At 50.0% G+C, this 27,773-nt stretch overlaps 1 protein-coding gene across 1 annotated transcript in view; it reads right to left on the reverse strand.

Annotated features, from left to right (window-relative positions):
- Sack1b (scaffolding CK1 anchoring protein B) overlaps positions 1–26,708 on the reverse strand; it is a 46,132-nt gene extending 19,424 nt beyond the window's left edge. The window contains exons 1-2 of the mRNA XM_090355470.1: positions 26,662–26,708; positions 13,555–14,068 (exon numbers count right to left, since the gene is read on the reverse strand). Of these exons, the coding sequence (XP_090211596.1) occupies positions 13,555–13,998 (444 nt within the window). The 5' untranslated portion in view covers positions 13,999–14,068; positions 26,662–26,708. The remainder of the gene's footprint in view (positions 1–13,554; positions 14,069–26,661) is intronic.
- Positions 26,709–27,773: the final 1,065 nt, after the last annotated feature.

A 27,773-nucleotide genomic window follows, 5' to 3' on the forward strand; every position in this document is an offset into this window, starting at 1 on the left:
TGGCTACTCAGTAGAGCGGACTGCTCTCCACTTGCTCAATTTGTCTAAGCCAACTGTCACCCTAAATAACATCAAGGGACTCATCAGAATCCAAGAAGACCGCACCTCCCCTCCATCTGGCTGTATTCTGTGAGGGGAAGGGTTTCTAATGCTTGCATCTGCCTGCTATGAGCAGGCCCCCGGCTTGCTCCCACGGGCTGTGGAACGTGGAAGATTCGCCACTGGAATCAGTGGATGGGGCGGCCGCCGAGGGCTATGCTCTGTGTGCACCATTGGTGGGATTAGAACCCAGCACGCACACACCAACCTGCAAGCCTGAACTTTATGCCTTCACTCCCCTTCTGCCCAGCCCTCCCCCCCCCCCCCCCGGCACGGGCGAATGGGAACAGCAAGAAGAAGAAGACCTGGCTGAGCCCGGGGGACGCTGGATGGCTGTAGTAATGTCCCCCCAGTGCTGGATATTCAACCAGGAGCCGCCGGGCACTGGGGGGGGCCGGGGGGGGCAGCACTCCACCCCTCAGTAGACCCCACCTCTGGCAACCAACATTGAGAGACTGACACAGGCACAGGGTATCTGGAGAGCCCTGCAGGAGCTCTTTTGAGCTCCATCAAAGGAGACTCTGGCGTCCATGCAAAACACAAAGCCGTCTAGTTGCCCTGGGATTTTATTGAGAAACTGGCTTTGCATCATGCTTTCCAAGTTTTGTGTGCACTGGGCATGCACCAACATCAGAAATGTGAAATTTATGACGCTCGCTCTGTAGCTTTGTCCTTGTGACGACAGCTACTTTACAGAAGTGTGGTTATAGAGGTATCTCCAGTGTGTATGTATTTCTCTACATATATACCCATATATATATTAATACATATATATGTATTAATTAAAAGACTTTTGACAATGGATTTTAAGAACAACTAGACGATGCTAAACATTCATACTAAAAACAGTCCCCCAGGGAGCTTCAAGATACTTAACTGATGGCAGAACTGGGATTTATGTTATAAAAGGTTTATATACTTACATGATCTGTTCAGTAATTTAGACTTACAGAAATCTGCATAATAAGGCAAGCTACAAGATGCATCCACAAATAACCACTATGAATGGATGATGGTTTAAAAAACCTAACCACACCAGTAGAACAAATTAATACTTCTCGAGAGTAATTCATGTCATCTCAGCAGTGAAGAAGAGCCCTCCCAGAGGCTAATGACTGCAGTTACTCATCATGTGAAACAAAACCCCCAATCCGCCCCCACCGGTATTGGGTTGGAAGAAATTCTCAATTCTTTCCTTCTGTGCCTCCATATGACTTTCTGAGTGACCTCGTGACACACCCACTGGCCTTGGAAAGAGAAACCCAGAGGCAGCACATCAGCCTCTGGTCGTGTCCTCACAAGGACGTGGTATTTACTCCTCAGAAGTCACTGCTCCTCATCCATAGCCAGGGTAGAAAAGCAGCCTCACTTCTGGGAAGCCATGGGATGTACTCTGAGGATTGGACGAGCCTGGGGATGAGCCGGCGGGGAAGCCAGAGGGCTGGGAGAGGAGTGGAGTGGGCAGTGTGGGCAGGAAAGAGGAGCAAGCAGAAACAGGGTGGGGTCTGCTTCTGAAGACCTGGTGGCTGGGAGGAGAAGTGGAAGAGGCACCCACTCCAGGGCAAGAGGCCTCAGGCTATAAGAGGCTAAATGCTAATTAAAGTTATAAAAAGGGCAATAAGGGAATCCGCTGGCTTCTCTGAAGAGAGGGGACAAGAGCAGAAGGAAGCTAAGGAGGCCTGGAGCTGGGTGGGGTGAGGGGGGTAGGGGGACAAAGGCATGGAGGGGGGCACGCAGGGGGGCCAAGCAGAACCTCCTCCAGCCACAAAGCTCCACATCCACCCAGGAGAGGAGGGCAGGGCCAGGAAAGGGGACTTTCAAACCACTCCCCTCCGATCTCCTACCCCATCCATGACACAAAGTCCACATCCTGGAATCTATCCATGCAGCACTGTCATCAACAGGGATCAGAGCAAAAGAGGAGCTGAGAGGAAGCTCTTGAGTCACAGATACAGACGTTCTGTCCCTCCATGGAAACATTCTCTGTGCCGTAATTTTAGAACAGTGTTTTGAACTCATGGTGAAGAATTAAACACTGGGGCCAGGAGAGAGCTGGAAGAGCAGGGAGAGGCAGGAAAGCTGCCCTCTGTGCTCTGGGCATCTGGTTTTCCTAAGATACTAGGTAAATTAGCCTAAAACCTTTGCTGGTTGAACAAAAATTGTTCTTCTTCTACACAGACATAAAGAGGTAGCACACAAAGCAGTCCTTGATTTTTGGGAACGAGCTACCTAGTGATTTTTCAAATCAGAGTAGTAACTGAAATAAGTTCCTCGGAAAAATATAACTTAGAAAAAGGAAGGTGAGTCACTTGCTTCAATGAAAACCTTTCTTGCTTGCTTCAATGTGGTGAATTCTTACTAAAACAATGTAGACATATGCCAGATATTTTACCATGACACTTTCTCAAATCAGTGTTTTTCAGAAGAAAATTGTTTTCTGCAGTAACTAGAATGAATAATGCAATTACAGTTCTTGTTTGTTTTATTTATGGCTGTACATTTTCAAATCCATGTTTTGAAAAGATTACGGTATTTTATAGTTTTTGACAGTTAAGTGTAACATAAATAGCTAAAAACACAAAAGTAAGAACTGGAGAAGTGGCTCAAGAGTTCCAGCCTGGAGCAACAAACAAACAAAAAAAATAGACACTAAGATGAAGCCCTGAGTTGAAGCCTAGTACTGACATAAGAAGCTAAAAATAAAAGTTTCATATCAAAAAGGTTTTGTTTATAAATTGTACATGATTGTGTGTTACCCAATTCCACTTAATACATATGCAAACAACATTGAGGGTTTAGAATTACTGCTGCATAAATGTGGTGACGTTTACTGCACACCATGGTAAATGTGGCTTCTCTTAACCCTCCAGAATGAGAAGTGGCTCTGAATGCAAATGCTCATATATACACATGCACCCATCCTGCATGCACAGGCTACCTACAGATACAAGTGTGCCTGCCCATTTCTAAACAGATGTACACTGGGGAGTTTTCATCTGTAGCTTAGGCAGATGAAACTTCACTATGATAATGTCTCAGAGAATTTCCTCCATGGCATAGCATGGGGAAATGGAAAAGTAAGCCACCATTAATGAAAAATAAAGCATAGAGGGGCTGGCCTAGTGGTAGAGTGCTTGCCTAGCATGCACAAAGACCTGGGTTTGATTCCTTGATACCACATACATAGGAGAAAAAAAAAAGCTGGAAGTAGTGCTGAGGCTCAAGTGGTAGAGCTCTGGCCTTGAGAAACTCCAAGGACAGTGCTGAGGCTCTGATCTCAAGCCCAGAACTGACAAAAAAAAAGAAAGAAAGAAAAGAAGAAAAATACAGCATGGAACAGTTCCCATCCATTTGAAAGATGTTGGAAATGAGGCTGGGCCCAGTGGCTCAGGCCTGAAATCCTAGCCACACGGGGGGCTAAAATCAGGAGGACTGCAGTTCACAGAAGCCCAGACAGAACATTTTTTTTGCCAGTCCTGGGCCTTGAACTTGGAGTCTGGGTGATGTCTTAGGGCTTTCTCAAGGTTAGAGCTCTACCACTTGAGCCACAGCACCACTTCTGGCTTTTTCTGTGTATGTGGTACTGAGGAATCGAACCCGGGTCTTCGTGCATGCTAGACAAGCACTCTACCACTAGGCCACACTCCCGGCCCAAGATAGGAATGTGGACAAGGCCCATCTCAAACCCCAGCTGGATGCAATGGCTTGACCTGGGACCCCATCTGAGTGACAGGCTGAGGTGGAAAGGACCCAGGTTGTAGGAGAGAACACAACTCATCTCAGCTGAAGAAACCAGACCAGTGGCTTATGTCTGTTGCCTGAGTAGTAACAGGAACCTTAAAATTATCCATATCACTCAGGCAAGAGGCAAGACCCAATCCCCAAATTAAGCACAACAAATGGCTGGCATTGTGGCTCTCAGTAGAGCCCCTGCCAGCTCGAGGCCCTGGGTTCCAAGCCCAGTACATCCAAAAGAAAGATGTGGAAGTGTTTGACGTCAGAGTAAGACAAGTGCATTCCTGAGCTGATTCACAGAATGGGCATCATCTCCTTTGTAGGATTAGGAAGAAATGTAAGCAGTTTTTCCGAATGTGAAGATGACGTGTTTATTACTCTCGTTGGTAGGGTTTACAGTCCTTCCGTAGCTAGCTAAATTGGTGTCATTTCTTTTCCTAAATCTGCATGCAATCTTTCTTTGTTAATATATTAATAAAACGGTGTTAAGCCAGCTGTCCTGCTGCAAACCATGACAGGAACAGAAACCGACTCTGAAGATGAGTGTGAGAGCCAGTCAGGACCGGGCCGGAGCACAGGCCAGCACAGACAGTCCCCTCGGGCCGTCCCCTCGGGCGGTCTCACATCCACTAGTCACGGAGCAAGACACTGAGTGTGGCAGTAAGCTGTGGTCGAGAGTCACCCACCCATCTCCATCGCACCGAGGCCACAAACACAGGTCCAGAGCGAACAAGTCTGTGCTTCATCACCGCGCAAGGGACTCCAACCAGCACAGGAACCTGCAAGACTTTACCCCATCCTAAGTGGCTCACGGCGGGAGCAAGGGAGAGAAAACCAGAAGGTTTGCTAGGGATGTTTTCTTGACAAGCACGTGGGAAAGAGCCGAGCTGGAGTTGAGATGTGTGGAGAACACTGTCCTGGGGGGGACGGGGGACAGGGGGCTCGGCCCTGTCTGAAGGGGCAGGATCTGCTAAGAGCTGAGAACAAGCTAGGCCTCTCTCCATCCCTCCACTCCCAGCCTCAGCAGAACCACCAGCATGTGAGACCAGACCGAGTCACCAGGAAGGAGGAGCCGCAAGCAGAAGTGAAAACCACCATGTGGCTCCAGACGCTGGCCGAGGGCCAGGAACCAGGAAGGCCCATGGCGCCCACACAGAGGTCACTGCTCTCTCGGAGGAAAGCCTGGGCAGGGCTTTGCCCAGCAGCCAGATCAATGCCAAACCCACCACTTGCTGCCTTCTGTAGCACAGGATACGTTCTTTAGCCTCGTCATTCTAAACAGAGAAGGAAGAAGACACGACAGAATCTGGGACTAGAAGTGGGGACGCCCGGACGTTGTTGGGGTCGTGGTCAGTAAGCAGGTGAGAGGCCGTGGGGTTCTGGACCCTGAGCTGCTCTCAGCCTACTTGAAAAAATATAAACACTAGATATTTTTAAGAGTACTCGTTGCTCTAGAGTTTTAGCTGGCTTAACTAGCAGTACCATGACTCAGACACGAATTCTTTTTTCACAATTATGGATTTTGTTTTCAGTGGCACTTATTGGATTGGTATTTATCCAAATGGCATTGCTCTGCCTTGCACATTTATCTACTTGTTTGCAATATTTCCTGTGCTTGAGTTCATGAGGGGGGAGACATAGAAATACTGTCATTAATAAGAAATTAAGAGAACCTGAAAGGACGTTTTCACTTGTGAAAGAAAACGTAGACTTCTGCGCGGAGGTGCTTTCAGAGCTGGGGGACAGAGCGATGGCTTAGCAGCCATGCAAACAACTATGGGTGTACCTCACCTCCAAAAACAACGTCACTCCTGGAGGCGCGTTCCATGAGCAGTGTCCTTTGTGGGTACACGATATTAACAGCTGGGTGGGGGCAGAAGGATAAAGTCTGCTATCACCGGTGAGGGTGTTCACCACAGACAGCACATGCTGTCATAAAAGGCAGGCAGCCTTCCTCCACCTCAGCACAGCTGCTTGACTCCCTGGAGCAGGCTGGCCTGGAGCCACACCTAGGGGGCCACGCTCCCTGCTCCCCTCTTAGGTGACCCTGGCTATTTCTGTGCAAAACAGCCATTGCTTCATTCCAGAAAAAAAAAATCAAGTGAAAGGGAAGACAGTTTAAAATATCATCATCCACAATGTTTAGACATATATATATATATATCTGTCATATTGCCACATAATACTCTTTTCAGAGTTCTACCCATGGCAATAGCAGGCACATACATATATATTACATTTACCTAGATGCACACATCAAACTGTATATGTACACACATATTTCTCTCCATCTGTTTATCTAGGAAGGCAGAGAATTTCTACCACTAGCAGGGTTCATTATCTGTACTGGGTATTGGAAGACTGTGATTAGATATACATTTTCTCAACTCATTTTAACTCTGTATGTTTCTCTGCTTTCCACAAAGAATATAAATAGTGATGCGAAGAAAATAACAAATCTAAACTGCTAACCTCTAAGTCACGTAGCCAGGCCAGGAGGGGGGGCCGGGTTGTGCGTCAGTCCCCCAGGCTGTCCTCCACTGTCCCCTCTGCCCTGCCTGCCCCCTGCTTCCAGTGACAATGCCATCGTGAGAACTGCCCAACCCCCAAGGAGTGGATCCTCTGGCTCCTAATCCACCCGTTCCACACTCATTTGACCAGCGGCAGCGCACATCCGCGCTCTAGCCAGCACTCTGCAGCCCACACCTGAACCATGTTAACAGCCTCCCTTGGGTAATGGCCCGATTTTCAAGAGTGCAGCAAGAGGCACCGAAAATAAGCCTAGGGGATGGACGGCACTTTCCTCTGCTTGGGACCCCAGGCCACAGGGAGCAGGGGCTCTGTCCCTCGGGAGGGCCCTGGGTCCATCTCTCTCCTCGAGAAGAGGCAGGCAGGGATGGCAGGCCCCCCTCCTTCTCAGGGGCGGGTGTTCTCCTGGTAAGGGGTCCAGGTCTGTAGCTGGGCCTGTCCTCAGCAGGAGACCAGAGCCCACGATTAGACAATTAGACGTGGGGCCCCAGCTCCTTCACTCCCTCAGCCAGCTCCGGCTCCCGGCGTGGCCTGGAAAGTACCGGAGTCTGTTATACAACTGAGTTCTGCTCCCAAGGAGCACAGCTTTCTTTAGGAGAGCTCATGATTTCACAGAGCTTTTATACAGATGAACTTATTTTCCATTTCAACAAACTACCGTAGGCATGTTACTAGCAAACCATTACACATTTCAAGAAATGACTGGAGGTTTGGTTTGGTTTTATGCTTATGATGGGAAAGGAAATGAGCAATTATACATAATAATAAAAATAGTCATTCTGACCTGCAATAGCTGAAGAAATATGAACAAGAACTGACAAAGAGCATGGCATTAAATTAAAAAGCACTGGCAAAGCCTACAAATTAGATAATAATATCATTATCAGCTTTCCAGCTAACAGAGGATTAATACCTACAATATACAAAAACACCCCAAAAATGAATGAAGGACAAATCCAATCAATAGGAAATTGAACTGAATACCCCCTCTCTTTTTAGTTGGTCGTGGGGCTTGAACTCTGCGCTTGGCGCCATCCCTGAGCTCTTCAGCGCAAGGCGAGTGCTCTACCATTTGAGCCACAGTTCTACTTTCATGAACACACAGCCAGTAAGCACATGAAAAACATTCAGGATTTAGCTGTCGGGAAGAGGCAATCAAAGCTGGATTGAGATGAAGGTTCACTCCATCCAGTCAGAATGGCTGTCATCAAGAAAACATAAAACAGCAATGTTGGTGAGGCTGGGAGAGGAGCCTCGCTCTCTTGTGGGTGGGAACGCAAATTAGCCCAGTCACCATGGAAACAGGTATGGATGTTCTGAAAATTAAAACAAACAAACAAATAAACTTTCCATACTACCCAACTTAATTGTTTCTTGGCGCATACCTCAATGAGTTGTTTGACACGCCAAAGAATTCTCTGAGAACCACATTTGTTGTGGAACTGTTCACAATAGTCAAGGTATGAAATCAGCCGAGACACGCGTTATGGAAGAATGTACACAATGGGGTGCGAGTGTGCCACAGCCCCTGCTCTGCTGTGAAGAAGGAAGAACTCATCATGTTGTTTGAAGGAGATGGGTACAACAGGAAAACATCAGGAAGTAAAAATAAAAGGCAGGCTCACATGTCTCCTCTCACACGTTTAGTCGGGGTAGTCGGGGAGGCTGTGGGGGCTCCTGGGTCAGTGGAAGAAGGGGTGGGGAGGGAAGGCCTCAGCAGAGCATTGTCCAGGTCCCCCCCCCAGCTGTGGCCACACCCAGAAAGCAGAGTTTCCTCAAGCTGGGAGGATAAATTAGGGTATGCATTACATAGCGTATTTATTGCCTTCTGAAATGTTTAGCAACAATACTTCAGAAACGGAGTCACTGGGCAGGGAACACAGCTTCGCCATAGAACTACATCAACTGAGTTAAAAAAGGCACTCGACATCTACAATGAAAATAAACATCAGAACTTTATAAACCCTATTATATATGTATGTTATAGAAGGTATAAACATATACTTATACCTTGCAGATTTACTTAAAGATCTAGTATATTTTAAACATTTTAATACTTGTATATGAAAATAATTTTTCTCTTCCTCAGTAGAACATATCCCTTTTCATTTAAGCTTTCCATCAAGGCTATTTTCTTAAATATTCACATATTTACAGAACAAATTAGTGTTTCACAATTTTCTTCTTCAACACTCAGTTTTCCATAAACCACGATGTCTTCTTCGTACATCCTGAACATAAGAAGTAAGTTATCCTCACAATAGGATTTACTTTCAAATTTATATCTATATTGGATCACTTCTTGCTGGTTTGACCCTTCGAAGCAGTAAGTATATGTTGGAAATCCTCAACTATGAATGAAGCACCCCTAAGTATGGCCATGCCTTAGAAAAGCCTTAGAGCCTTGGCAGGAATGGTTCTGCCACACACCATCCACAGCAGCTGATATTCCCAGAGACACTGCGTCACTCATTACCACGCCTGGCCAGAGGTTGTCTGCATCCCAAAAGAACAAATGCCAAGCCAGGCTCTGGGGGCTCACGCCTGTAATCCTAGGTACTCAGGAGGCTGAGATCTGAGGATCGTGGCTGGAGGCCAGCTGGGACAGCAAAGTCCATGAGACTCATCTCCAATAAATGACTCAGAAAGTAAGCTGGAAGTGGTTCTGTGACTCAAATGGTAGAGCATTGGCCTTGAGAAAAAGAAGTTCAAGACAGCGCCCAGGTCCTGAGTTCAGGCCCCAGGACTGGTGCATGCTGGTACACACACACACGTCAACTTAGAGATGCAAGAATGTAAGCTGGTAGATTCCACATGAACCATATTCTAGAGTAATGGAAGAGGAGTGGGGAGAAGTAATGGAGTAATGGGGGAAGAGGAAGAGGAAGAACAGGAGGAGGAGGAGGATGGAGAGCAGGAGGAGGAGGGGGAGGAGCGCCTGAGCACCACACAGAACTCTAAATGCATAGCAGTGCCATGTCGGCCACATCGGCGGATTCCTCTGGCCCACACACATCAGTGTCCATACTGCACAGGGAAATGAGAATGGAGAAGTCGCACCTGCAATGTGCAAGGCCAGCAGCTGAGCTGGGCTTCTGGGTGATTCCCAGCTGCCCCTCCATCCCAGGAGGCCTTATCTGAATGTGGGCAGTGCAAGCAAGCTGATATCTGCTCTGCCTGTAAACATTATAAAGCAATCAAGGAAGTAAAAACCTAGCTGGCAATGGGGCCCACAAGGTGCTTGCTTTCCTCTTCAGTAACTACTGAAAATAACATTCTTAATACCCTTGCAGTTAGTGGTGGTAGTAGGGAAGCAAGTGGGTAGCTAGTGAAGAATGGATGGTGGGACGTGAGCATAGGGGTGTGTGTGTGTGTGTGTGTGTGTGTGTGTGTGTGTGAGAGAGAGAGAGAGAGAGAGAGAGAGAGAGAGAGAGAGAGAGAGAGAGAGAGAGAGAGAGACCTGGGATTGAACCCGAGACTGTTCATGTTAGGCGAGCTTTCTTCTACAGAGCTACATCCCATTCTAGCCTGTGTTTTCTCCTTCTCCTCCCTCTCTCTCCCTCCCCTTTCCCTCTCTAGTCCTCCTTCCCTCCGTTTCTGTCCCTTCTCTTCACTTCCTCTCCCTCCCTTCCTGTCTTTTCTCTCTTCTCTCTTCCTTTTCTTCCTCCCTCTTTTCCTCTCCTCTCACAACCACATATAATGTACTTTTATTAGAAGGAAATATGTTCAATTTAATACCACAGGATAATAGTGTCATTAAATCAGACTTAGCCACATATATTTCCTGCAAGGAACTAATTTGGAGTGGAACTGAAAGAAGGAAAGGCCTCATGGGGGAGTTGGCATGGAGGTGTGGATGAGGGGAGATTCTTACTAAAAAATGGAGACGATTAGAGGAGACGGTCTTTGTCCAACAAAGGATGATAATCAAACAAATGTCACGCAGCCTGGCAAGGTAGGTCCATGAGTGAGATGACATAACTGAGAGGCAAACAGCACGTACAGCAAAATCATTCCTATTATGGACTATTTGGCAAAGCACATGATACGTTGAAACTGGCTGGCACACACGGTGAGAGACCAGGATAAGGGAGCTTTTAAACTAAATGCCAAGAGGTTTTTGCCTCATTTCGAAATGAAAAGACCAGGAGGGTGATTTGTTCAACGTCACGATGGAGTGCCATCTCTGTGCACCTCTACCTGCAGATGGGAGGCCGTGAGCTCTGCAGGACTAACCAGTCCCCCCACACAGCCCCACCCTGAGCAGTGAGTCAGGGAGGCCTGCATCCACGCCTGTGGGCGGGGCCACCTCCGCAGCCACCCCGCCCTTCTTCTCCCTAGATTTGTGCTTATGTCTCTTCCTGATTCCACATCTCGTAAGACAAGATTCTTATCTCACCCAAGAAGCTAGGCTGGAATTTGGAAAGAGAGATGCAAATAGCACTCTGGTTAACGATTTGCATACTCAGTATGATCAGAAGGGAGAATTCCACTCATGTGTACCAGCCACTGAATGGCCAGGAAGCCCATGTTTTTACCAGAGGCGACACTGGGCTCCACCACTGAGCTGACCTCTCGTCTCTCACTGCACTCACAGGGTCTCACTTGTTGCCTGAACAGTGATCCTCCACCCCTCTCATTCTAGTGCCCGGACCCAACTTTAATGACAGGTGACTTTTTAAAGTAATTACGGGAGAATGTGCTCATAAGAGGAGTACACAGTAATTAAGAATACATGCATATATCATCTCGGAAAGCTTGAGAGACAAATAATTACCTGGGAAAAGTAATGCCAGACGTTATCAGAGTTTAGAAAGCTGAGCCAAATGCAATTATGTCAACCACACAGAGCAAAATAGAAAGGGGTTAAAAAATAGCCACTAAATTAAAATATATGCCTTGAGGGTACAGGGAAGATAATGTTTATAAACTGAAGTTCCTCGGTGGTAAATTCTCAAACAACAAAGCTAAACACATACACGCACATGCACATATACATACATACATACACACATACATGAACACACATGCATACACACATACACGAAAAATTCCACACACACACCCCCCTCAAAATGACTTTCAAATAACAACTGTCAAAAATCATATTCTACTTAAAAAGCAAAGTGACCAAAAGGCTATAGCATTTAAAGTAGAAATGACAGTACAATGATGTAACTCTAAAACAAAATATTTGGGAAATAATTTAGTCATAATATTTCTAGCAAAAGTGAGCAAGATAGAACACCATTTTTAATTTCTGTCTCAGAATACTGGGAAGTTAATGTGGGACTTATGATCATACTTCAGTTGTTTGAATCTCTCCATGGAATGCATTTGAATTCTTTCCCTTGATTTAATTTTTTCCCCTAATAGGGCACTTATTTTCATCAGTCCTTCCTCTCAACTGTAAAATGAGCAGTGGAAATGGATAGAAGTCCTTTTCTCAGGTCTGTTTGCTCTCGTTTCTAGCCTTACTTGCTTGGCTGCATATCTCCACATAAAGTTTTATAGTGTTGACTACCAAAAGAATGTCCCTTAGGAATTTGGAAACAAAAAACCTTTATTCTGTTTGTCCATATCCACCTTATTCAAACACTTTATGTAAGAAAAGAAAGACTGTCCCTTTATAATGCTGTGACAATTTGCTGAGGTACCAATGAAGAGAATTAATCCTCTGAAAATGGTTGAAAAACTCTGTGTTCCTAATAGCTGATACACTGCCCTTGAGGTGAAGCCTGTTGAGTAACGACACTCGTGCAAACCAGTTAAGCTACAGAGCAATGTGTTCTGACAAGTCTCTATTTCATAAGAAAATTTGCTCCCTTTTACTCACTTTGTTGTTTTTTTCTCTTGAAACTGAGCCTCGCAGTGTAGCCCAAGCTAGCCTTGAACTTGCAATCCCCCTGCCTCCTGAGAGCTGGGGACGGCAGGCACACACTACAATGTCTACCACTGATGGCCTTATTTTAAATGGGCTAAATCATCTTGATTTTTAAAACCTGATTTAATTAAAAACAAGTTCACCAGACTAATAAATCCTTCAAATATCTTTAAGTAGATATAAAAACTTATAAAGAAACTTCCAAAGATCTGAGAAAAAATGTATTATATATAGCCCATTTGACCTCAATATTTCCTAGCCTCTTCCCTGAAGCTTTTGAAACAAGAACCAACAGAGCTTCCCATTACAATTTGTACCCAATTACAATTTACTAGATTTATAAAATCAAATAGTTCTGTCTTAAAAATCCAGGCTTCAATCCGTGTACTCCGCTCTGGTGTTACAGGAGGGAAGCAGAAGGTCTCCACGTTTTATAGTGTGGCCTTCGCCATCCTCTGCCTGCTAATTCAAAGGAGAGTTTCCCAGGAAACGATGACCAAGGAGACATTATTTTTGCACGCTCATTAACTGCGTAGGGCTACACTGGGAAGAAAAGGCTGGGGATTGGTCAGGCTGAGGTGCAGATCCCAGGGGCTGCTGGGCCCCAAACTGTGCCATCAGGTGGTTCACATGCCCTGCCTGTGGCAGAGGTGAGGAGGCCAGCGGGGAACAAGGTCCTCATTCACACCATCTCCCCCGCACCCTCACCTACAGGATGGCTTCCAATTTGCCTTTATCACTGTGCCTGGAAGCAAAGTCTATTCCCTAACAGACACCAGCCAACGTCCAGATATCCGCATGGCAGTCTCCGTCGCGAATTGATGTTTTACAGTTTTCTAAAAAGCACTAATTCCATCCCGTTTTAAAACTCGAGCTCAAAGCGGAGAAGATTTCGCTGTGGTCTGCAGAGAGCCTTCCATGCCACTCAGCACCAAAACCAAGACCAAAGGGGGAAAACCAAGAACAAAGACCACACAAACCCATTCCAGAAACCTTCCACGGACTGTCTTTTTAGCGTCCACTGAGCTCTAACATAGAATTGGTGTACTATGCAAGCCAACGTAAGATTCAATAAAGAACACCGAGGCCTCAAAGTGCGAAGTCCTGCAGGCACTGCGCGTGCACACTGGACGGCTGATTTCCCTTACACGTCCTCTCCTTCCCCGCCCAGGGAGAAGCCTTCGCCCTCATGGAGAGAAGAAACTCTTCCCCGCCATGCCGGACACACCCGCCTGGCCTGGAGAACCTGCACACGGTGCGTGCGTGCCCGGCCCCCATCGGTCACCCGGCTGGGCCCGTGGCCTTACCTTCCTGGCCTCCTTCACCATCTTCCGGATGGTCTCCTTGATGGTGAGCAGCTGTGCCCGGGGCGGGTGGAAGAGCAGCTCTACCTGCGTGCCCCCGAGCAGGCCGGGCATCACGTAGGGCCAGCCCAGGTCCAGGTCCGGCGCCTCCACGTCCGACTCCTCTGGCCAGTAGGTCCCCAACGAGGAGGCGTCATCGCCGGAGCCGTCGGGGCTGCACGCCGGGCTCGGGGCCAGCCTCTGGACATGCTGCAGGATGTAGCTGACCTCCTCCTCCGCCAGGAAGTCGGCCGCCCGCTCCTTGGTCAGGAACTCTTGGTAGGCCTCGGCGCCATGCTCCACCAGCGTGTCGACCGCCAAGCGGTACCACTCCTGGTAGTGGGGCTCGACGTAGTTGTCCGACCTGCACTCGTCGTTCAAGGAGGAGAGCAGCGAGGCGGTCTCCATGCTGCCGCGAGGGTCACGGGCACGCCCGTGCTCACACGCCCATCTGGGGTGGCCGGCTGGCCCGGAGGATCTGAAAGGAGGAAAGTCAGTGTCAGGTAGACGTCTGCACTTGGGGGTCCTCGGGTACGGGTCACTCCCGTCTTCACACCTTCCACCCTCCACATCCCCTGGTTCAGAGCCACAGCGACGGCCCCACTCTGCTGATCGAGTTGTTGCCATTTCTCAAGGCCTCTCTACTTGTAGTTGCTCATCTAAGAGCACAAACCTGCCTTCCCTCACTGTCAGGACGATCTTCCTCAACCCAAAGCCCGCTCCGCACACGCGAGCGCGAGGTGAACACACACTTCGGGTCCAGATTGTAAGAAAGGAAGTGAATGCCGGCTCCGCCTTCAGTACACCTGCTGAGCCGCGGTGACGACTCCACGACTCTATAACCATCCGGCAGATGAGACCCCACCATTCCAAAACATGCGTCTTCCAGGAACGTACAAATGAGCTAGACAAGGCATCAACATGCATGCACAAAATTAATGGTTACCACTTTGACCGAAGCCATGTCTAGTCCATGGCCACACGAATACAGATCCAGCTCCGTAACTGGCCAGGGGCCTGGGCTCTCTGCGTGTCCCGTAAGAGCGAGGAGACATCTCTGAGGAAGGAAGGAGCTGGGGGCGGCCTGGTGAGGAAGCTGGCTGGGGCTGGGCCCAGATTCAGATTTGATGAAAGGAAGACAGGCCATCATTCCCAGAGAGAAGGCAAGAAGAGAATGGAGAACAGAAAGGAGAGGAGCACAAACAAGCCTGCAATGCTGAAGAGCAGGTTTCCTTTAGTCGGGGTAGGAGATACCAGGGAGCAGACAAAATGGCAGCAAGTCCTGAGGAACAGGCATTTGTGACCATCAACCCTGGTGGTGAAAACCACAGGCTGGGGACCCTGGAGAGATAGCAAGAAGGACTGGACCTGCAGGAGAAGGGGCGAAGGCCTGGAGACTGGGCGTGAGGAGCAGGGCGACACCGAGGACGCCAAACATGGTGCAGAGATTTCCAAGCCCGCCTCCCGAGCTCACGTTTTCACCTCCAAAGCACTCAAGCTAAACTTGTTGAACCGCTCACTGCGGCTGCACTGCCCAAGATGCTGGGATTTCCAGGGACTTCAATGTGAGGTTGGAATGAAACACAACTCCAGATGTGCAGCCCCCACTCAAGGGATGGTCTGAGCAAGAAAGGCTCTTGACCAGGCCTCCTGCCCCATGTACCATCCCAAGGAAACGAGCCTGTCCTATTTCAGGCTGCAGACATTGCAGCGTGACTTGGGGGAAGGCCTGGGCCATCTGTAACTCCTGGACTCAAATTACTGTGACAGCGTTCACTCACTTGTCATGCAGAGCTTTGAAACTTGCTGAGATGCAGGAATCAGAAAAGACCTAGCACCCCAGCACCCACCACCACCCCTCTGGGGCATGGAAGGCCAGGCGTCTCTCCCCAAGCTGGCCGGAGATGCTATGAGCAGGGCTCCGAGCTTGCACTGAGATCTGTCTCACGGCCTCAAGGGCAAACGTGACAAATAAAAGCAGGGTGTGTTTTCTGACTCTCAAGAGAGCTCTCGGGATGAGTCTGGTCTTGACTAAGCCAGAGTAGTGAGAGCTGTCTCTGAGCCCGGCTCTGTGATACACACGAGCGGGCCATCTTCCTCCTCAGACACTGCCACGACAGCCCTGCACACACGTGCACTCTCCTCCAAGGAAACGGAGCAGCTCCTACCTGTCAATCTCTGTGGTATGGAGCAACAAAGGGCTTCTTTTATTACCTAATTAAAATTCACCTGGTCTCCTGACAAGCACCAGAGCATATACCAAAGCATCCACAAACCCCTCAATCACTGGAGAGGTAGCCGTCCGGCCCCAGTCTCCTCTCACCCAGTTCCATCCTGACAGAGGAGAGATGGGCATCATTCCCAAGAGACAGAGTTTGGATGGCAGGACACATAGTCCAGGGAGTCTCAGGGAGCTGTCGTCTCGCTTCCAGAAGGCGTGTAGAGTACTTAGCTACAGTGTGTAGCACCAATCTATCAGAATGAAGCATCCAGTGTTCACATGAAAACTCCCAGCTACCATTTCCATTGTTCAAATGGGAACTGCTTGGACATTCATTTTCTGGGCACTTTTTGTTTTATTTACCCTTTAAATTTTAATGTTTAAATTCCACTATAATATATGATGCCAAATGTCTGAATTCTGTTTTGGAATGCTAAACATATAAAGTGCTTTAATTGTATTACCCATTCTGGAGGGCTATCGAAGTAAATACTTTGCAACTGTAAAATGATCAGCCCTGAGCTAGATGTACAAATCGAGAAATCAGAGATTAAAAGGGCTGATGAAAGCAAAATAAAACATGCACTCTCATAAGAAGTTAATTATGAAGAAAAAAATGAGTTAAAAAAAAGAAACACGGCCGGGAGCATGGCCTCGTGGTAAGGGGCTTACCTAGCATGCACAAAGTCTTGGGTTCAATTCCCCAGAACCACATACACAGAAAATGTGGGAAGTGGAGCTGTGGCTCAAGAGGCAGAGCTCTAGCCTTGAGAAAAAAGTGTCCAAGGGCAAAGCCAAGGCCCTGAGTTCAAGCCCCAGGACTGGCAAAAAAAAAAAAGCACTATGGATTTAATGAAAGAGTCAATCCCAGAAGCCCTGAAGGAAGCCCTTATAGGAAAAATGTAAGACCTGTGAGGACAGATTGAAGACAGTATGATGAGACTGCAGACAGTAGCTGCCCTTGGCATGGTTCTAAAGGCAGAGGCCAGCCTGCACTGCAGCCACTGTCTAGAAATACCGATTCACCATCAGAGCCGTTGACAAGAGTTACAGAAAAGTGTTAACAGGGAGCAACAAGCAATACCACTCTCATAAATAAAGACTTCAGTAAGATAGAACCTGCCCTTGGCTCCAGACAAGATTTCAGTGTCAAGAGAGCCACTGCATTAGAGGACAGAATCAATTATGTGTGGTAGTAAACTTATAAAACCAAGGAGTCATCTTATGAATAATTATTACCTACTCCCAGGAAGTATATATTCTTTTAATGTGGAGTTAATGAGAAGAAAAAAATAAAAATCTCGCTATAATATTAAAGCTGAGCAGATCACTTTCCAGATATATCTTTTTCCAGGAAAAGAAAATTGCCTTGAAACTCCACGGCTCATGCTGGCCCTCGTGACTCAAGCCTGTGCCCCTCGCTATCTCAGGAGGCTGCGGTGGAGAATGGCAACTCAAGCTCAGCGCAGGCAAAAAGAAACAACAAACAAAAGCCTCCCTTAGAGTCTATTTCTACAGTAATTAGCAAAAAGCAGAGCAGGAGGCTTGGCTCATTGCCTACAGTGTCAGCTAAGCAAAGAAGCTGAATGAGCATGTGACTCTGACGTCAGTATCCAGCACTGCAAAAACCATGGGAAGCAGGACACTGGTGGCTCACGCCTGTGCACTGTTCAGGAGGCTGAGATCTGAAGATCCTGGTCCAAAGACAGCCCAGGCAGGACGTCGGTGAGACTCTCATCTTCAATGAACCACGAGAAAACCGGACATGGTGCCTTGGCTCCAAGTGACAAAGTGCTAGCCTTGAGCGAAGAGCCAGGGACAGCGCCCAGGCCAAGCTCAAGCTCCATGACAGACCAAAAAACAGACCGAAATCTCAAGGTCACTTGTTCAAAGTGGTAATGGGTCCTAAATGCAAAAGGGCGACTTCCTGAGAGTGGACCAGATGCGGGGAAGGGTGGGAGGAGACAGTGAGGGGTGAAAGGGAATGCCACAGGACAAGTTACAGATCCGCATCTATGTATCATGTTACACACACAGCATAATGAGACCTGCCAACACTGCCTGGAAAAGGAGGGCGGAGACAAATTTGTTCAAAGCAAGTCTGCAAATGTCACAGTGAACCCCTCCGTGGTGCAAATGTATACCCACCGGTTTTCCTAACTGCCTTCACATCAGCTAGGCCATCTGTACACTGCTTTCTCGTGAATACAACTCAGAAACAGCCAAGTGAAAGCTATGTGCAGGGCAAGGTATGGTGGCGGGGGGGGGGGGGTTGAGGGGAGGACTCCTCGGGGGGGTCTCTCAAGTCTTCTTCCAGGCCCATGGGTGCGTTTCCAACCTGGCTGGTCTGCCCTCACTTTTTGTTTGTTTCTGAAGGTTAATTAAGCAGCATTATACACATCCATGTCCAAAGGCAAAAGAAAACAGGAGTGCCAACAGCCCTCACCACCCGTGGTTTCACCACTGGAGAAATGCGGGCAACGTGCAGACTGCAATAAGCCTGCAGAGCAGAGCTCTAACGAAGGAAATGCTAGCAAAACCAGGAGCAGAACCAACATAAAACAAGGAGTGGCCATTCTAGTGGTCTTTTTTAAAAAAATTCTTTTACTTTTCTATATTAAAAATGTGTCTCAAGCTGGGCACAGTGGCTCACGCCTGTAATCCTAGCTACTTAAGAGGCTAATATCTGAGGATCGAGGTTCAAAGCCAACCTGGGTACTAAGAAAGTCCAGGAGACTCTTATGTCCACTTAAAACCCAAAGCAGCGCTGTGGCTCAAGGGTAGGGTGGCAGCCTTGAGCTGAAGAGCTCAGGGTCAGCGCCCAGGTCCAGAGTTCAAGTCCCATGACTGACAAAAAAAAAAGTGTCTCGATGAATGTGAAAATGAAACTTCACAAACGGAAAGTGAATTTTTAGAGAGAACCTCGCTCGGTAATTATTTTTTAACTTGGGTTGGCTCACTCATGCACGGAGTCATGGTAACTGGGAAGCCCAGAGTGCTGAGTACGAAGCTCAGTGCTCTAACAGAAGAAAACCGGGTGCTCCAGCTGCTTGGACCTCGGAACCATAAAGGAAAACCATTAGAAGAACCAGCTAGACTTGAGCAGAACCCAGCAAACAACGCGCCAATACACAGCATCACCCCTACAACTCAGGGGCTTGCTGGACTTGTGGAGTTGGCATAGCAACCCCTGGGTAACAGCCCACGCCCCCGTTCTCTCCACCCCTCTACCAGACTGCAGGCACTGTTGGGGTCCAGCCAGCACACTTCAAAATGTCCAGCACACGGTCATTAAATAGTAACCCAATCACGCATCTGTTTAGCAACTCATGATAACAGAAGGGGAGTTGACTATGATACCGTAGACAGGAAAATGCCAAGGCAGCCAGCTAAACCTTTTTAAATTCCAGTGCACAACGTTCTTAGGATCTAAGCACATATCGGCCCTCGGTTCATACTAGTGGTCAAAGTTTGTCTTCTGGTAACATAAAGCATTACTCATTTGTAAAGAGCCTTCGAATGAGTAATTAGAAACACATTGAGTAATGTGAATGTAATTAGATGGATCAATAGAGCTATGCCTAAAATAAATACTAGCTTCCAGTCAAAACCTGTGCGAAGAACAGAGACATCATATCTCCTGAGGATTCTCCTGAAATTTTGCATTTTTCTTTTCTTAATTATGCTAAAGTCATTCTGCAGTTTTTATAGAATGAAATTAATCATGATGAAATAAGGTTCTAAGTTATGTTTTGCAACACAAGTAGAGATACAAATTAGCTCAAAAGCATGACTCACGCTTCTTGTTTCTGCTACTGGTCTTGTTTTTATGTAAACTTATTTCAAAAGGAAGATGATGGTTGGGGTTTGAAATTAATTGTGAATATGGACGTGGTGTATCATTAAGGTGAAATCGGAGTTTCCTGGAAAGTCAAGATCATTTTATAGCATTTTGAGCCACTAAACTCTCCTACATGACCCTAGACATAGGCCTCAAGATTATGTTCCTTGCCGGGCACAGAAGCTCGTGCCTGTAGTCCTAGCTATTCAGAAGGCTGTTATCTGCGGATCAGGGTTCAGAAACCAGTTGGAAGAGGAAAGTCCATGAGACTCTTCTAATTGACCAGCAAAAGGCTAGAAGTCGTAGAGTCCCAGACTTGGGCAAAAAAATACACAATCCTTAGCCCCTGAGTTTAAATCCCAGGACCAGCACATACACAGAGAGGGGTGGGGGGGAAGGAAGGAGAGAGAGGCAGAGGAGGGGGAGAGAGGGAGGGAGGGAGTTCTAATGTCCTCTAAAAAGAGGGATGGGTGATGCAAAGGGAGGCTAGGAATTTGCCTGCAGTGTCCTCGTGGGTTGTCCGTGGGAGTGCTGGTTAATTCCTTCTTCATCTTTCCCTGGCCTCCCTCACCAGAACGACCTTGTCCTATTCACACCACTGATGATTCCAGAATCTTTTGCTTCCCTAAGCTTTAGACCCACACATTCACTGGTGTTTGGACTGTCCCCAGATCTCTAGCGCGATTTCCCTCTTTATATTTTTTTTCCAGTCCTGGGGCTTAAGCTCAGGGCCTGGGCACTGTCCCTGAGCTTCTTTTGCTCCAGTCTAGTACTCTGCCATTTGAGCCACAGCTCTACTTCCAGCTGTGTATGTGGTACCAAGGAATCAAACCCAGGCTTCACGCATGCCAGGCAAACACTCTACCACCAGGCCACACTCGCAGTGAGGTCACTTCTCTGAGAAAGGAATGATGGCTTTGCTTCTGTTCTTATTGTGTGATACAAAAACAGAGAAAGCCAGCAAGCTATCTCCTAACATTCCTCCTCCTCCTCTGCCCTTCCTCCCCTCTCTGGCGCTCCAAACACCCACCCACAATCCCAAACACCACAGGAAGATGGACCACCATCATCCCAGCTGACTCCAAAGCCTCAGTACAATTCAGAACACAAGTATGGCGGGGAGGTGGGAGAAAAACCTTGGAAGGGTGGGTATCAAGGTTGAGGAAGTAATGTACTCACCACCTGGTGCACGTAACTGCCACGTAACCCCACCAATAAAACGCAATTTTAAAAAGTATGTGGAGGCAAAAGCACGAGTACCAGCCACCCTTCACCCCAGCGCTGAGTGCTAAGCACACGGCCCAGCCCTCCAGTCTCACCTTCAGAACCCAAGAACACAAAAAGTCAATCGTGGTACATACTGACATGTATCGAGCAAAGGCGAGGGGAAAGCATAATAAACAGATGGCAAATATGAACACTTCGATGGCGGTTCCTGCCGCTCAGACCCGGAGCAGAGCACCTCACCGAGGAAAAAAGTAAAAGTCAACGAGCAGCTTCAGAAAAGTGCTACCCAGGAGCAAAAGGGCCCATCATAGGAAAGGAGGAAAAGAGCAACGCTGCACGATGGAAAGAAGTCTGGAAGCTGAATCATTTTATGAAAAATGTATAAGGCAGAAAACATGTTCAGTTAGAACGCAAAAAGTAAATGTTCCTAATATAGCTGACCCGGAAAGGGGTTCTGTAACTTGGGTAAAGGAGGAGATGAACACAACTCTGCATCCGCCACTTCTCAGCGGTGTCCTGGAGGCCTCTGTTTGTTGTTTGTTTTATTTTGGGGGGGCAGGGGGTGCTCATGGAGTTTGAACTCAGCCTGGGCATTGTCCCTGAGCGCTACCCTTGAGCCAAGCCCACTTCCCATTTTCCAGAGGTTAATTGGAGATAAGAGTCTCGGGTTCTTTAGTGCCCGGGCTGGCTTTGAACCTTGATCCTCAGATCTCAGCCTCCTGAGTAGCTAGGATTACAGGCATGAGCCACCGCGCCCAGCTAGGCCTCACTTTTAATCAAGGTGGCTGATCTAACTTTGCCATTACCGAAGTGCATCCTTGTCACTTTTATTTCAGCCCTGAAAGGAGCTAGCTGGCCCCACTCTGACGTTTTGTCTTTGCTCCGGTCTGCCAGAAGCCCTCCACCACTTGGGGAAGTGAACAAAGGATGCACTCAACGGCGTGGTTGAGTGTGAAAGAGCTAGCACTCTACGGTAAGCTGAAGAGCTCAGGGAAGTGGCGCTGGGACTCAACGAGGCAGTGCCAGCCATGAGCTGAAGAGCTCAGGGACAGCACCCAGGCCCTGAGCTCAAAGTCTACCAACAAAAATAGGGATAAAAAAATAAGCAAAGTAGACAGAGGGGCATGGTGCTGCCAGATTGTGATACTGAAGTTTCACATGACCATTAATTAAAAATAAAATAAAAAGTACATTCCCAATGGGAAGAAAAGAGAGAACTAGGTTCTCTAACTCAGATACCCAGTGGTTTTTTTTTCCTCAAATCATTTGCTGTGACCCCAGTGCAGTACTCAGGAATTTAGTCCAAACACCCTCCAAGCACAGCCTGGATCTACTGACCTTGAAAATGGTTAACTTCACAAAAACACACACTGTAAGTCTCCTTTAGAGAGATTTAACAGGCCCTGTGGAGGTGATTCTAACAAGGGAACTGAGTGCCCCTGAATGGTCTGGAGTATTTATAACACCGTGTATGTATAGTTATTTTCTTGACATTGGCAGACACAGAAATTTTAGACATACTGGAATTCTGACACTCAAAATATAGATCCTTTTGTCATTCCAGTTGTTAATCCATTCATTGTATTTCAATTTGCATCATACTGGGTCAGCCTGGTGTGGTGTTATATTGTTTCCATTTTATTACTTTTAGATAATTTATTTGAATGTTGCACTGCAACTCAAATGTCTAAGTTTTAAGGAAATGGGGAAAAAAATCCTGATTTTTTAAAGTGATGGTTATTTCATAAGCTGAACATAATTTAAGCAAAGACAGAACTTATTACATGAGAAAAATGTACACACTGTTAATTTCAATCAGATAATCATTTTACACATATTCTATTTTGGCAGAAAAAATTTTAAATATATACTGTCATTTTAGATATATACTGTACATTCAAAATGTGATTGTCCATCTTATTTATATTTTCATCATAAAGGAAGGAAGTTTTCCTTGTAATAAGTGTGTTACCTGACACTATCATTTTATAGATTATTAGACACATGTCATGAACCAAAGCAAAATGCTGCCGCCAGATATGACAGAAACAAAAACAAACATAAATATCATCCGAATAAATGGAGCAGAGAACGGCAGAGAACGGGAGAAGAGGAAAAAGCAGTAGACCACAGGCCAATCAGAGGAACTAGGAGAAAGGAAGAAAAAAGGGGTGAGGGCTAAGGAAAAAAGGGCATGAAAGGGGGCAAGGAAGAGCAGGGGAGGGGAAGAAAGGCGGGAGGAGGAGGGCAGGGAGGGCAGAGGGTGAAGAGCAAAGGCAGCCGAGACCCAACCTCTAAAACCAGCTGCGCACTGCACACTTTTCTAGCAAATGGCTCAGATGTGACACGTCTTCCAGGAAAGCACAACTCTTTAGAGAAGGTTTGCAGCACCGGAGACCCGAAGACCTGAAGCCAGGGGCTGTGCAGGTTTCCACAGGGCACCGAGGCAAACCTCCGCAGGGCAGCCGGAAGGGGTCTGGCCAGCCCCAGTGCCTCGGAAGGGTCTCCTCCACGTCTGTACACTCAAAGAGGCCACCCTGAGCCCACAGGAGAACCTGAGCTCTCTGGAAGGAGGACAGGAGGTAGCTGGAATAATGGGGTGTTCCCCTGGGGAAGCAGCCACCACGAGGCACAGAACAATGAGACCATGAGGTGCAGGCACAAACACACAGCCCAACCATTCACCCCCAATACCTGACCAGATCTGCTCATGTTCATTGTCACAAAGACCCAGGAACTTCCACGGTAACTGCTCAGGCCTTTGGAGAACAAGAAGAAACCCAGCAAGGAGCCAGAGGCATGCGTGCCTGTGAGTGTGCGTGTGTGTGTGTGTGTGTGTGTGTGTGTGTGTGTGTGTACAATTATTTTTAGGTCTACAAGCTGTGAGCCTCCTGAGTTTCTTACTTCTTGGCTCTCCTCAGAAGGGAACAGATTGTATAATACACAATAGTGACTATTGTTAATAAACAGCGTAAAAGAGCACATAATGTAGCCATCGTGTTATCACCATGGCGAGATGCGGGTGTGAAGTCATGAGAGCAGATTCCGCAGGCAGCTGGAGGGAGGCTGGCCTTGGGGAGAGGGGAGCGTCCACATTGACTGCTGTATGGATGACTGAAATGGTAAATACCCCTGGCCTTTGGGGGATGTGGGAACCCCATTTCCAAGAACAAAATAAAACTTGCAGAGCAATTTGATGTCCCCAGAGGAAAATCTTCATGTCATTCAAGGTGGTAAAGTGAGGAGCTTTCTAGCTATCCACATTCAGCACTCCTCCCCCACCCCCCATCCCCACACCAGGAAGCTCCAGAGCCATGGAAGAGGAAGAGAAGACACCCTCTGCCTCTGCTCCCTGCCCCCCAGTATTCCAAGCACCGGAGCTCACGCTGCTCCCCACTCTGGGCCGCTGTCCCCACACCACTGAACCCCACCGTCCTGGCTCCTGTCTCAGCAGGCCACAGTGCTCAGCCCAACAGGAACCCACAGTGCTCATCTGTCCAGGAACCCCGCTCTACCCCATAGGCTAAGGTGCTAGAACGCAACACTCAGTAGGCCAGGAGGAAATATTTCTCCTTGAGACCAACAAATGTGGTGGTTTCAGTTTTGGTGGAGCTTGGGTGCCATTTGTACAAAATGTCACCCTGGCACCCTTAAAGCTGGGCTCTGCTTAGCCAGCTTTAGTGTTTTGTTTTTTCCAGTCCAGGGCCTTGAACTCAGGGCCTGAGCACTGTCCTTGGACTTTCTCAAGGCTAGAGCTCTACCACTTGAGCCTCAGCACCACTTCCGGTTTTTTCTATGTATGTGGTACCGAGGAATGGAACCCAGGGCCTCGTGCATGCTAGGCAAGCACTCTACCACTAGGCCACACTCCCGGCCCCATCTTTAGTTTTGATAGCGAGTAGGGATGAATGTACAGAGATGTTTAAATGTTTGCTTGGAGGAAAGGAATTGAACCAGGGATTTAAGGTGACTTCTAGATCCATGCTGAACCACCTGAGCCCCGCCTGTTCTTCTGCAGCCTGTGACATGTGTGCACCACTATGTGTATATGTGTGCGTGCATGTACGAGTGTGCACAGGTGTGTGCATGTGTCTGCACGTGTGTGCATGCGTGTATGTGTGTGTGTGTGCTAACAAACATCCCACATGCAGTCCGACTACAGGTGTGTGTGCACCACTGTGTGTGTGTGCTAACCCACATCTCATGTGCAGTTGCAAAGTCCACGCCATTGTACAGAACACACCCAAATTGTGCAATACCTCACTCAAACTCTGCGAGGTGTGCAGGGACAAATGTGCAAACCTACCCAGCAAGCTAGACAAGAGCAACGAGTACTTCGCTGTATACTTAATTAAATTGTGCTAAGTGGGGCCTTTCAAACATCGCTCTTCTACCCAGATGCATGTGCTAGAAGCGGCATGACGTACGGGGTCAAGAAGCTGTCGATCAGGGTGACAACACCGCATCCCGTAAACCCAGCACAGTGGTCGCAGGACACACGGGCAGGTCAGGACAGCCTTCCGTGTGCAGGGCCAGGCTGGGGCTGTCAGTCCAGCCCCTCAGCAGAGGGTGAGCAGGCAGAGGGGCGGTGAGTGCCGCGATCGCATGGCGGGTGGCTCAGTGGATGGAGGACCGTGGCGGAGGGTGAAGTGAGGACCATCCCGGACACGAGGTCAGACAGACGCTCACCACACTCGACTCCAGGGAGGCGAGGACAACCCCGGAACACGAGGTCAGATAGATGCTCAGCCACACTCGACTCCGGGGAGGTGAGGACCACCCCGGACACGAGGTCAGACGCTCACCACACTGCAGCTGGGGGCCTGAGGCTCGGCTTGCACACCTCCACTGTCACAGTGACACCAAGGGGGGGGGGGGAACCGGCCTCGCCCCCCGCCAGCACCCGGGCCGGGCGGGTGGCGGCTCCCCAGGCTCCCCGCGGGCTCTCCAAGCCGCCCATTCCCGCCCTGACCGCACCTCCACCTTGGAGCCGCCCCGGGCAGGTGCGGACGCGGGCGGGGGGCTGGGTGCTGGGTGCTGGGTCCACCACGCCCGACCCCTCCCGCGGCCACGGCCCTGCGCCCTGCCCCGGCCACCCGGACCTCCACTGCCCCCGCGCGCCCCTGCCTCCCCGGCCACGACCCCGACCCCGACCCCGGCCACGGCCCTGCGCCCCGCCCAGGCCACCCCGACCCGCGCTCCCCCCGCGCGCCCCTGCCTCCCCGGCCACGGCCCCGACCCCACCACCCCGACCCCGACCCCGACCCCGGCCACGGCCCTGCGCCCCTCCCCGGCCACCCGGACCCCCGCTCCCCCCGCGCGCCCTCGCCTCCCCGACCCAGACCTCGACCCTGGCCACGGCCACCACCAACCCCGACCACCACCCCGACCCCTCCCGCGGCCACGGCCCTGCGCCCTGCCGCGGCCACCCGGACCCCCGCTCCCCTCCCCGCGCGCCCCCGCCTCCCCGACCCCGACCCCGGCCACGGCCACCACCAACCCCGACCCCGGCCACAGCCCCGGCCACCACCAACCCCGACCACCACCCGACCCCGACCCCGACCACCACCCCGGCCCCGCTCCCCGCTCCTCGCCAGCCGCCGCCTGACGAACTTTCCGAACTTTCCCGGCCTCTCCGCGCCAAGCGGCGGAGCAGAGGAAACCTGGCCGCCCGCCCTCCGCCCGCGCCCCCCGCAGCTGCGCCCTCCACCCGCGCCCCGCCGCCCCGCCGCCCGCGCGCGCCGACCCCGGCGCCCGACCCCGGCGCCCCGACCCCACTCACCGCACAGCCGTCCCCCGCCGCCGGGCGGCCCGGCCCAGTCCGCCGCCCAGGAAGCCCAGGAGGGGAGGAGGAGCAGGAGGAGGAGCGGGGGCGGAGCGCGGGAGGAGGAGGTACCTGCGCGCTCAGGTCCCGGACCGCGCCCAGGGATCCCAGTGGAGCAGGTGAGTCCCCAGGCATCCCGCTCTTCATGCCCAGCCAACACCGCGGAGCCGGCCTGGACCCCGCGCCAGAGCCACCAGAGCCCCCAGAGCGCCCAGAGCCCCCAGAGCCCCCAGAGCGCCCAGAGCCCCCAGAACCCCCAGAGCCCCCAGAGCCCCCAGAGCGCCCAGAGCCCCCAGAGCCCCCAGAGCCCCCAGAACCCCCAGAGCCCCCAGAGCCCCCAGAGCCCCCAGAGCCCCCAGAGTGCCCAGAGCCCCCAGAGCCCCCAGAACCCCCAGAGCCCCCAGAGCGCCCAGAGCCCCCAGAACCCCCAGAGCCCCCAGAGCCCCCAGAACCCCCAGAGCCCCCAGAGCGCCCAGAGCCCCCAGAGCCCCCAGAAACCCCAGAGCCCCCAGAGCGCCCAGAGCCCCCAGAGCCCCCCAGATGGAGAGAGCGCCCAGAGCCCCCAGAGCGCCCAGAGCCCCCAGAGCCTCCAGAGCGCCCAGAGCCCCCAGAGCGCCCAGAGCCCCCCAGACGGAGAGAGCGCCCAGAGCCCCCAGAGCGCCAGAGCCCCCAGATCCCCCAGAGCGCCCAGACAGACAGAGCACCCAGAGCTCCCAGAGCGCCCGCCCCACAGACAGAGCTCTCCACACGCCCACCGCTCCATGCAGAGCCACAAGCAGCCTGGGCAGAAGTGCACACCTGGGCTGGGCAGGAGGGAGCAAAGGGATGAGGGGGGCAGCCTGGAAAGAGGGCTAGGAGAAAAGGTGGGGGAGATGACAGGGGAAAGGAGAGGAGGGCAGAAGAGAGGACAGAAAGGGAGAGGACCTGAGGGGGAAGAAAAGGAGAGAGGAGGGCCAGAAGGGGGGAAGGCCCCATCTCCTGCGGAGAAGAGATCACACCCTCACCCTGACCTCCCGAGGAGGAGAAGAGCTCACATACTAGCTGGCCTTTCTTGTTTCTGGTGAGGCTTG

The sequence above is a fragment of the Megascapheus bottae genome, chromosome 22 (assembly GCF_031878675.1).
Source record: "Megascapheus bottae isolate mThoBot1 chromosome 22, mThoBot2.hap1, whole genome shotgun sequence".
Classification (NCBI taxonomy): Eukaryota; Metazoa; Chordata; class Mammalia; order Rodentia; family Geomyidae; genus Megascapheus; species Megascapheus bottae.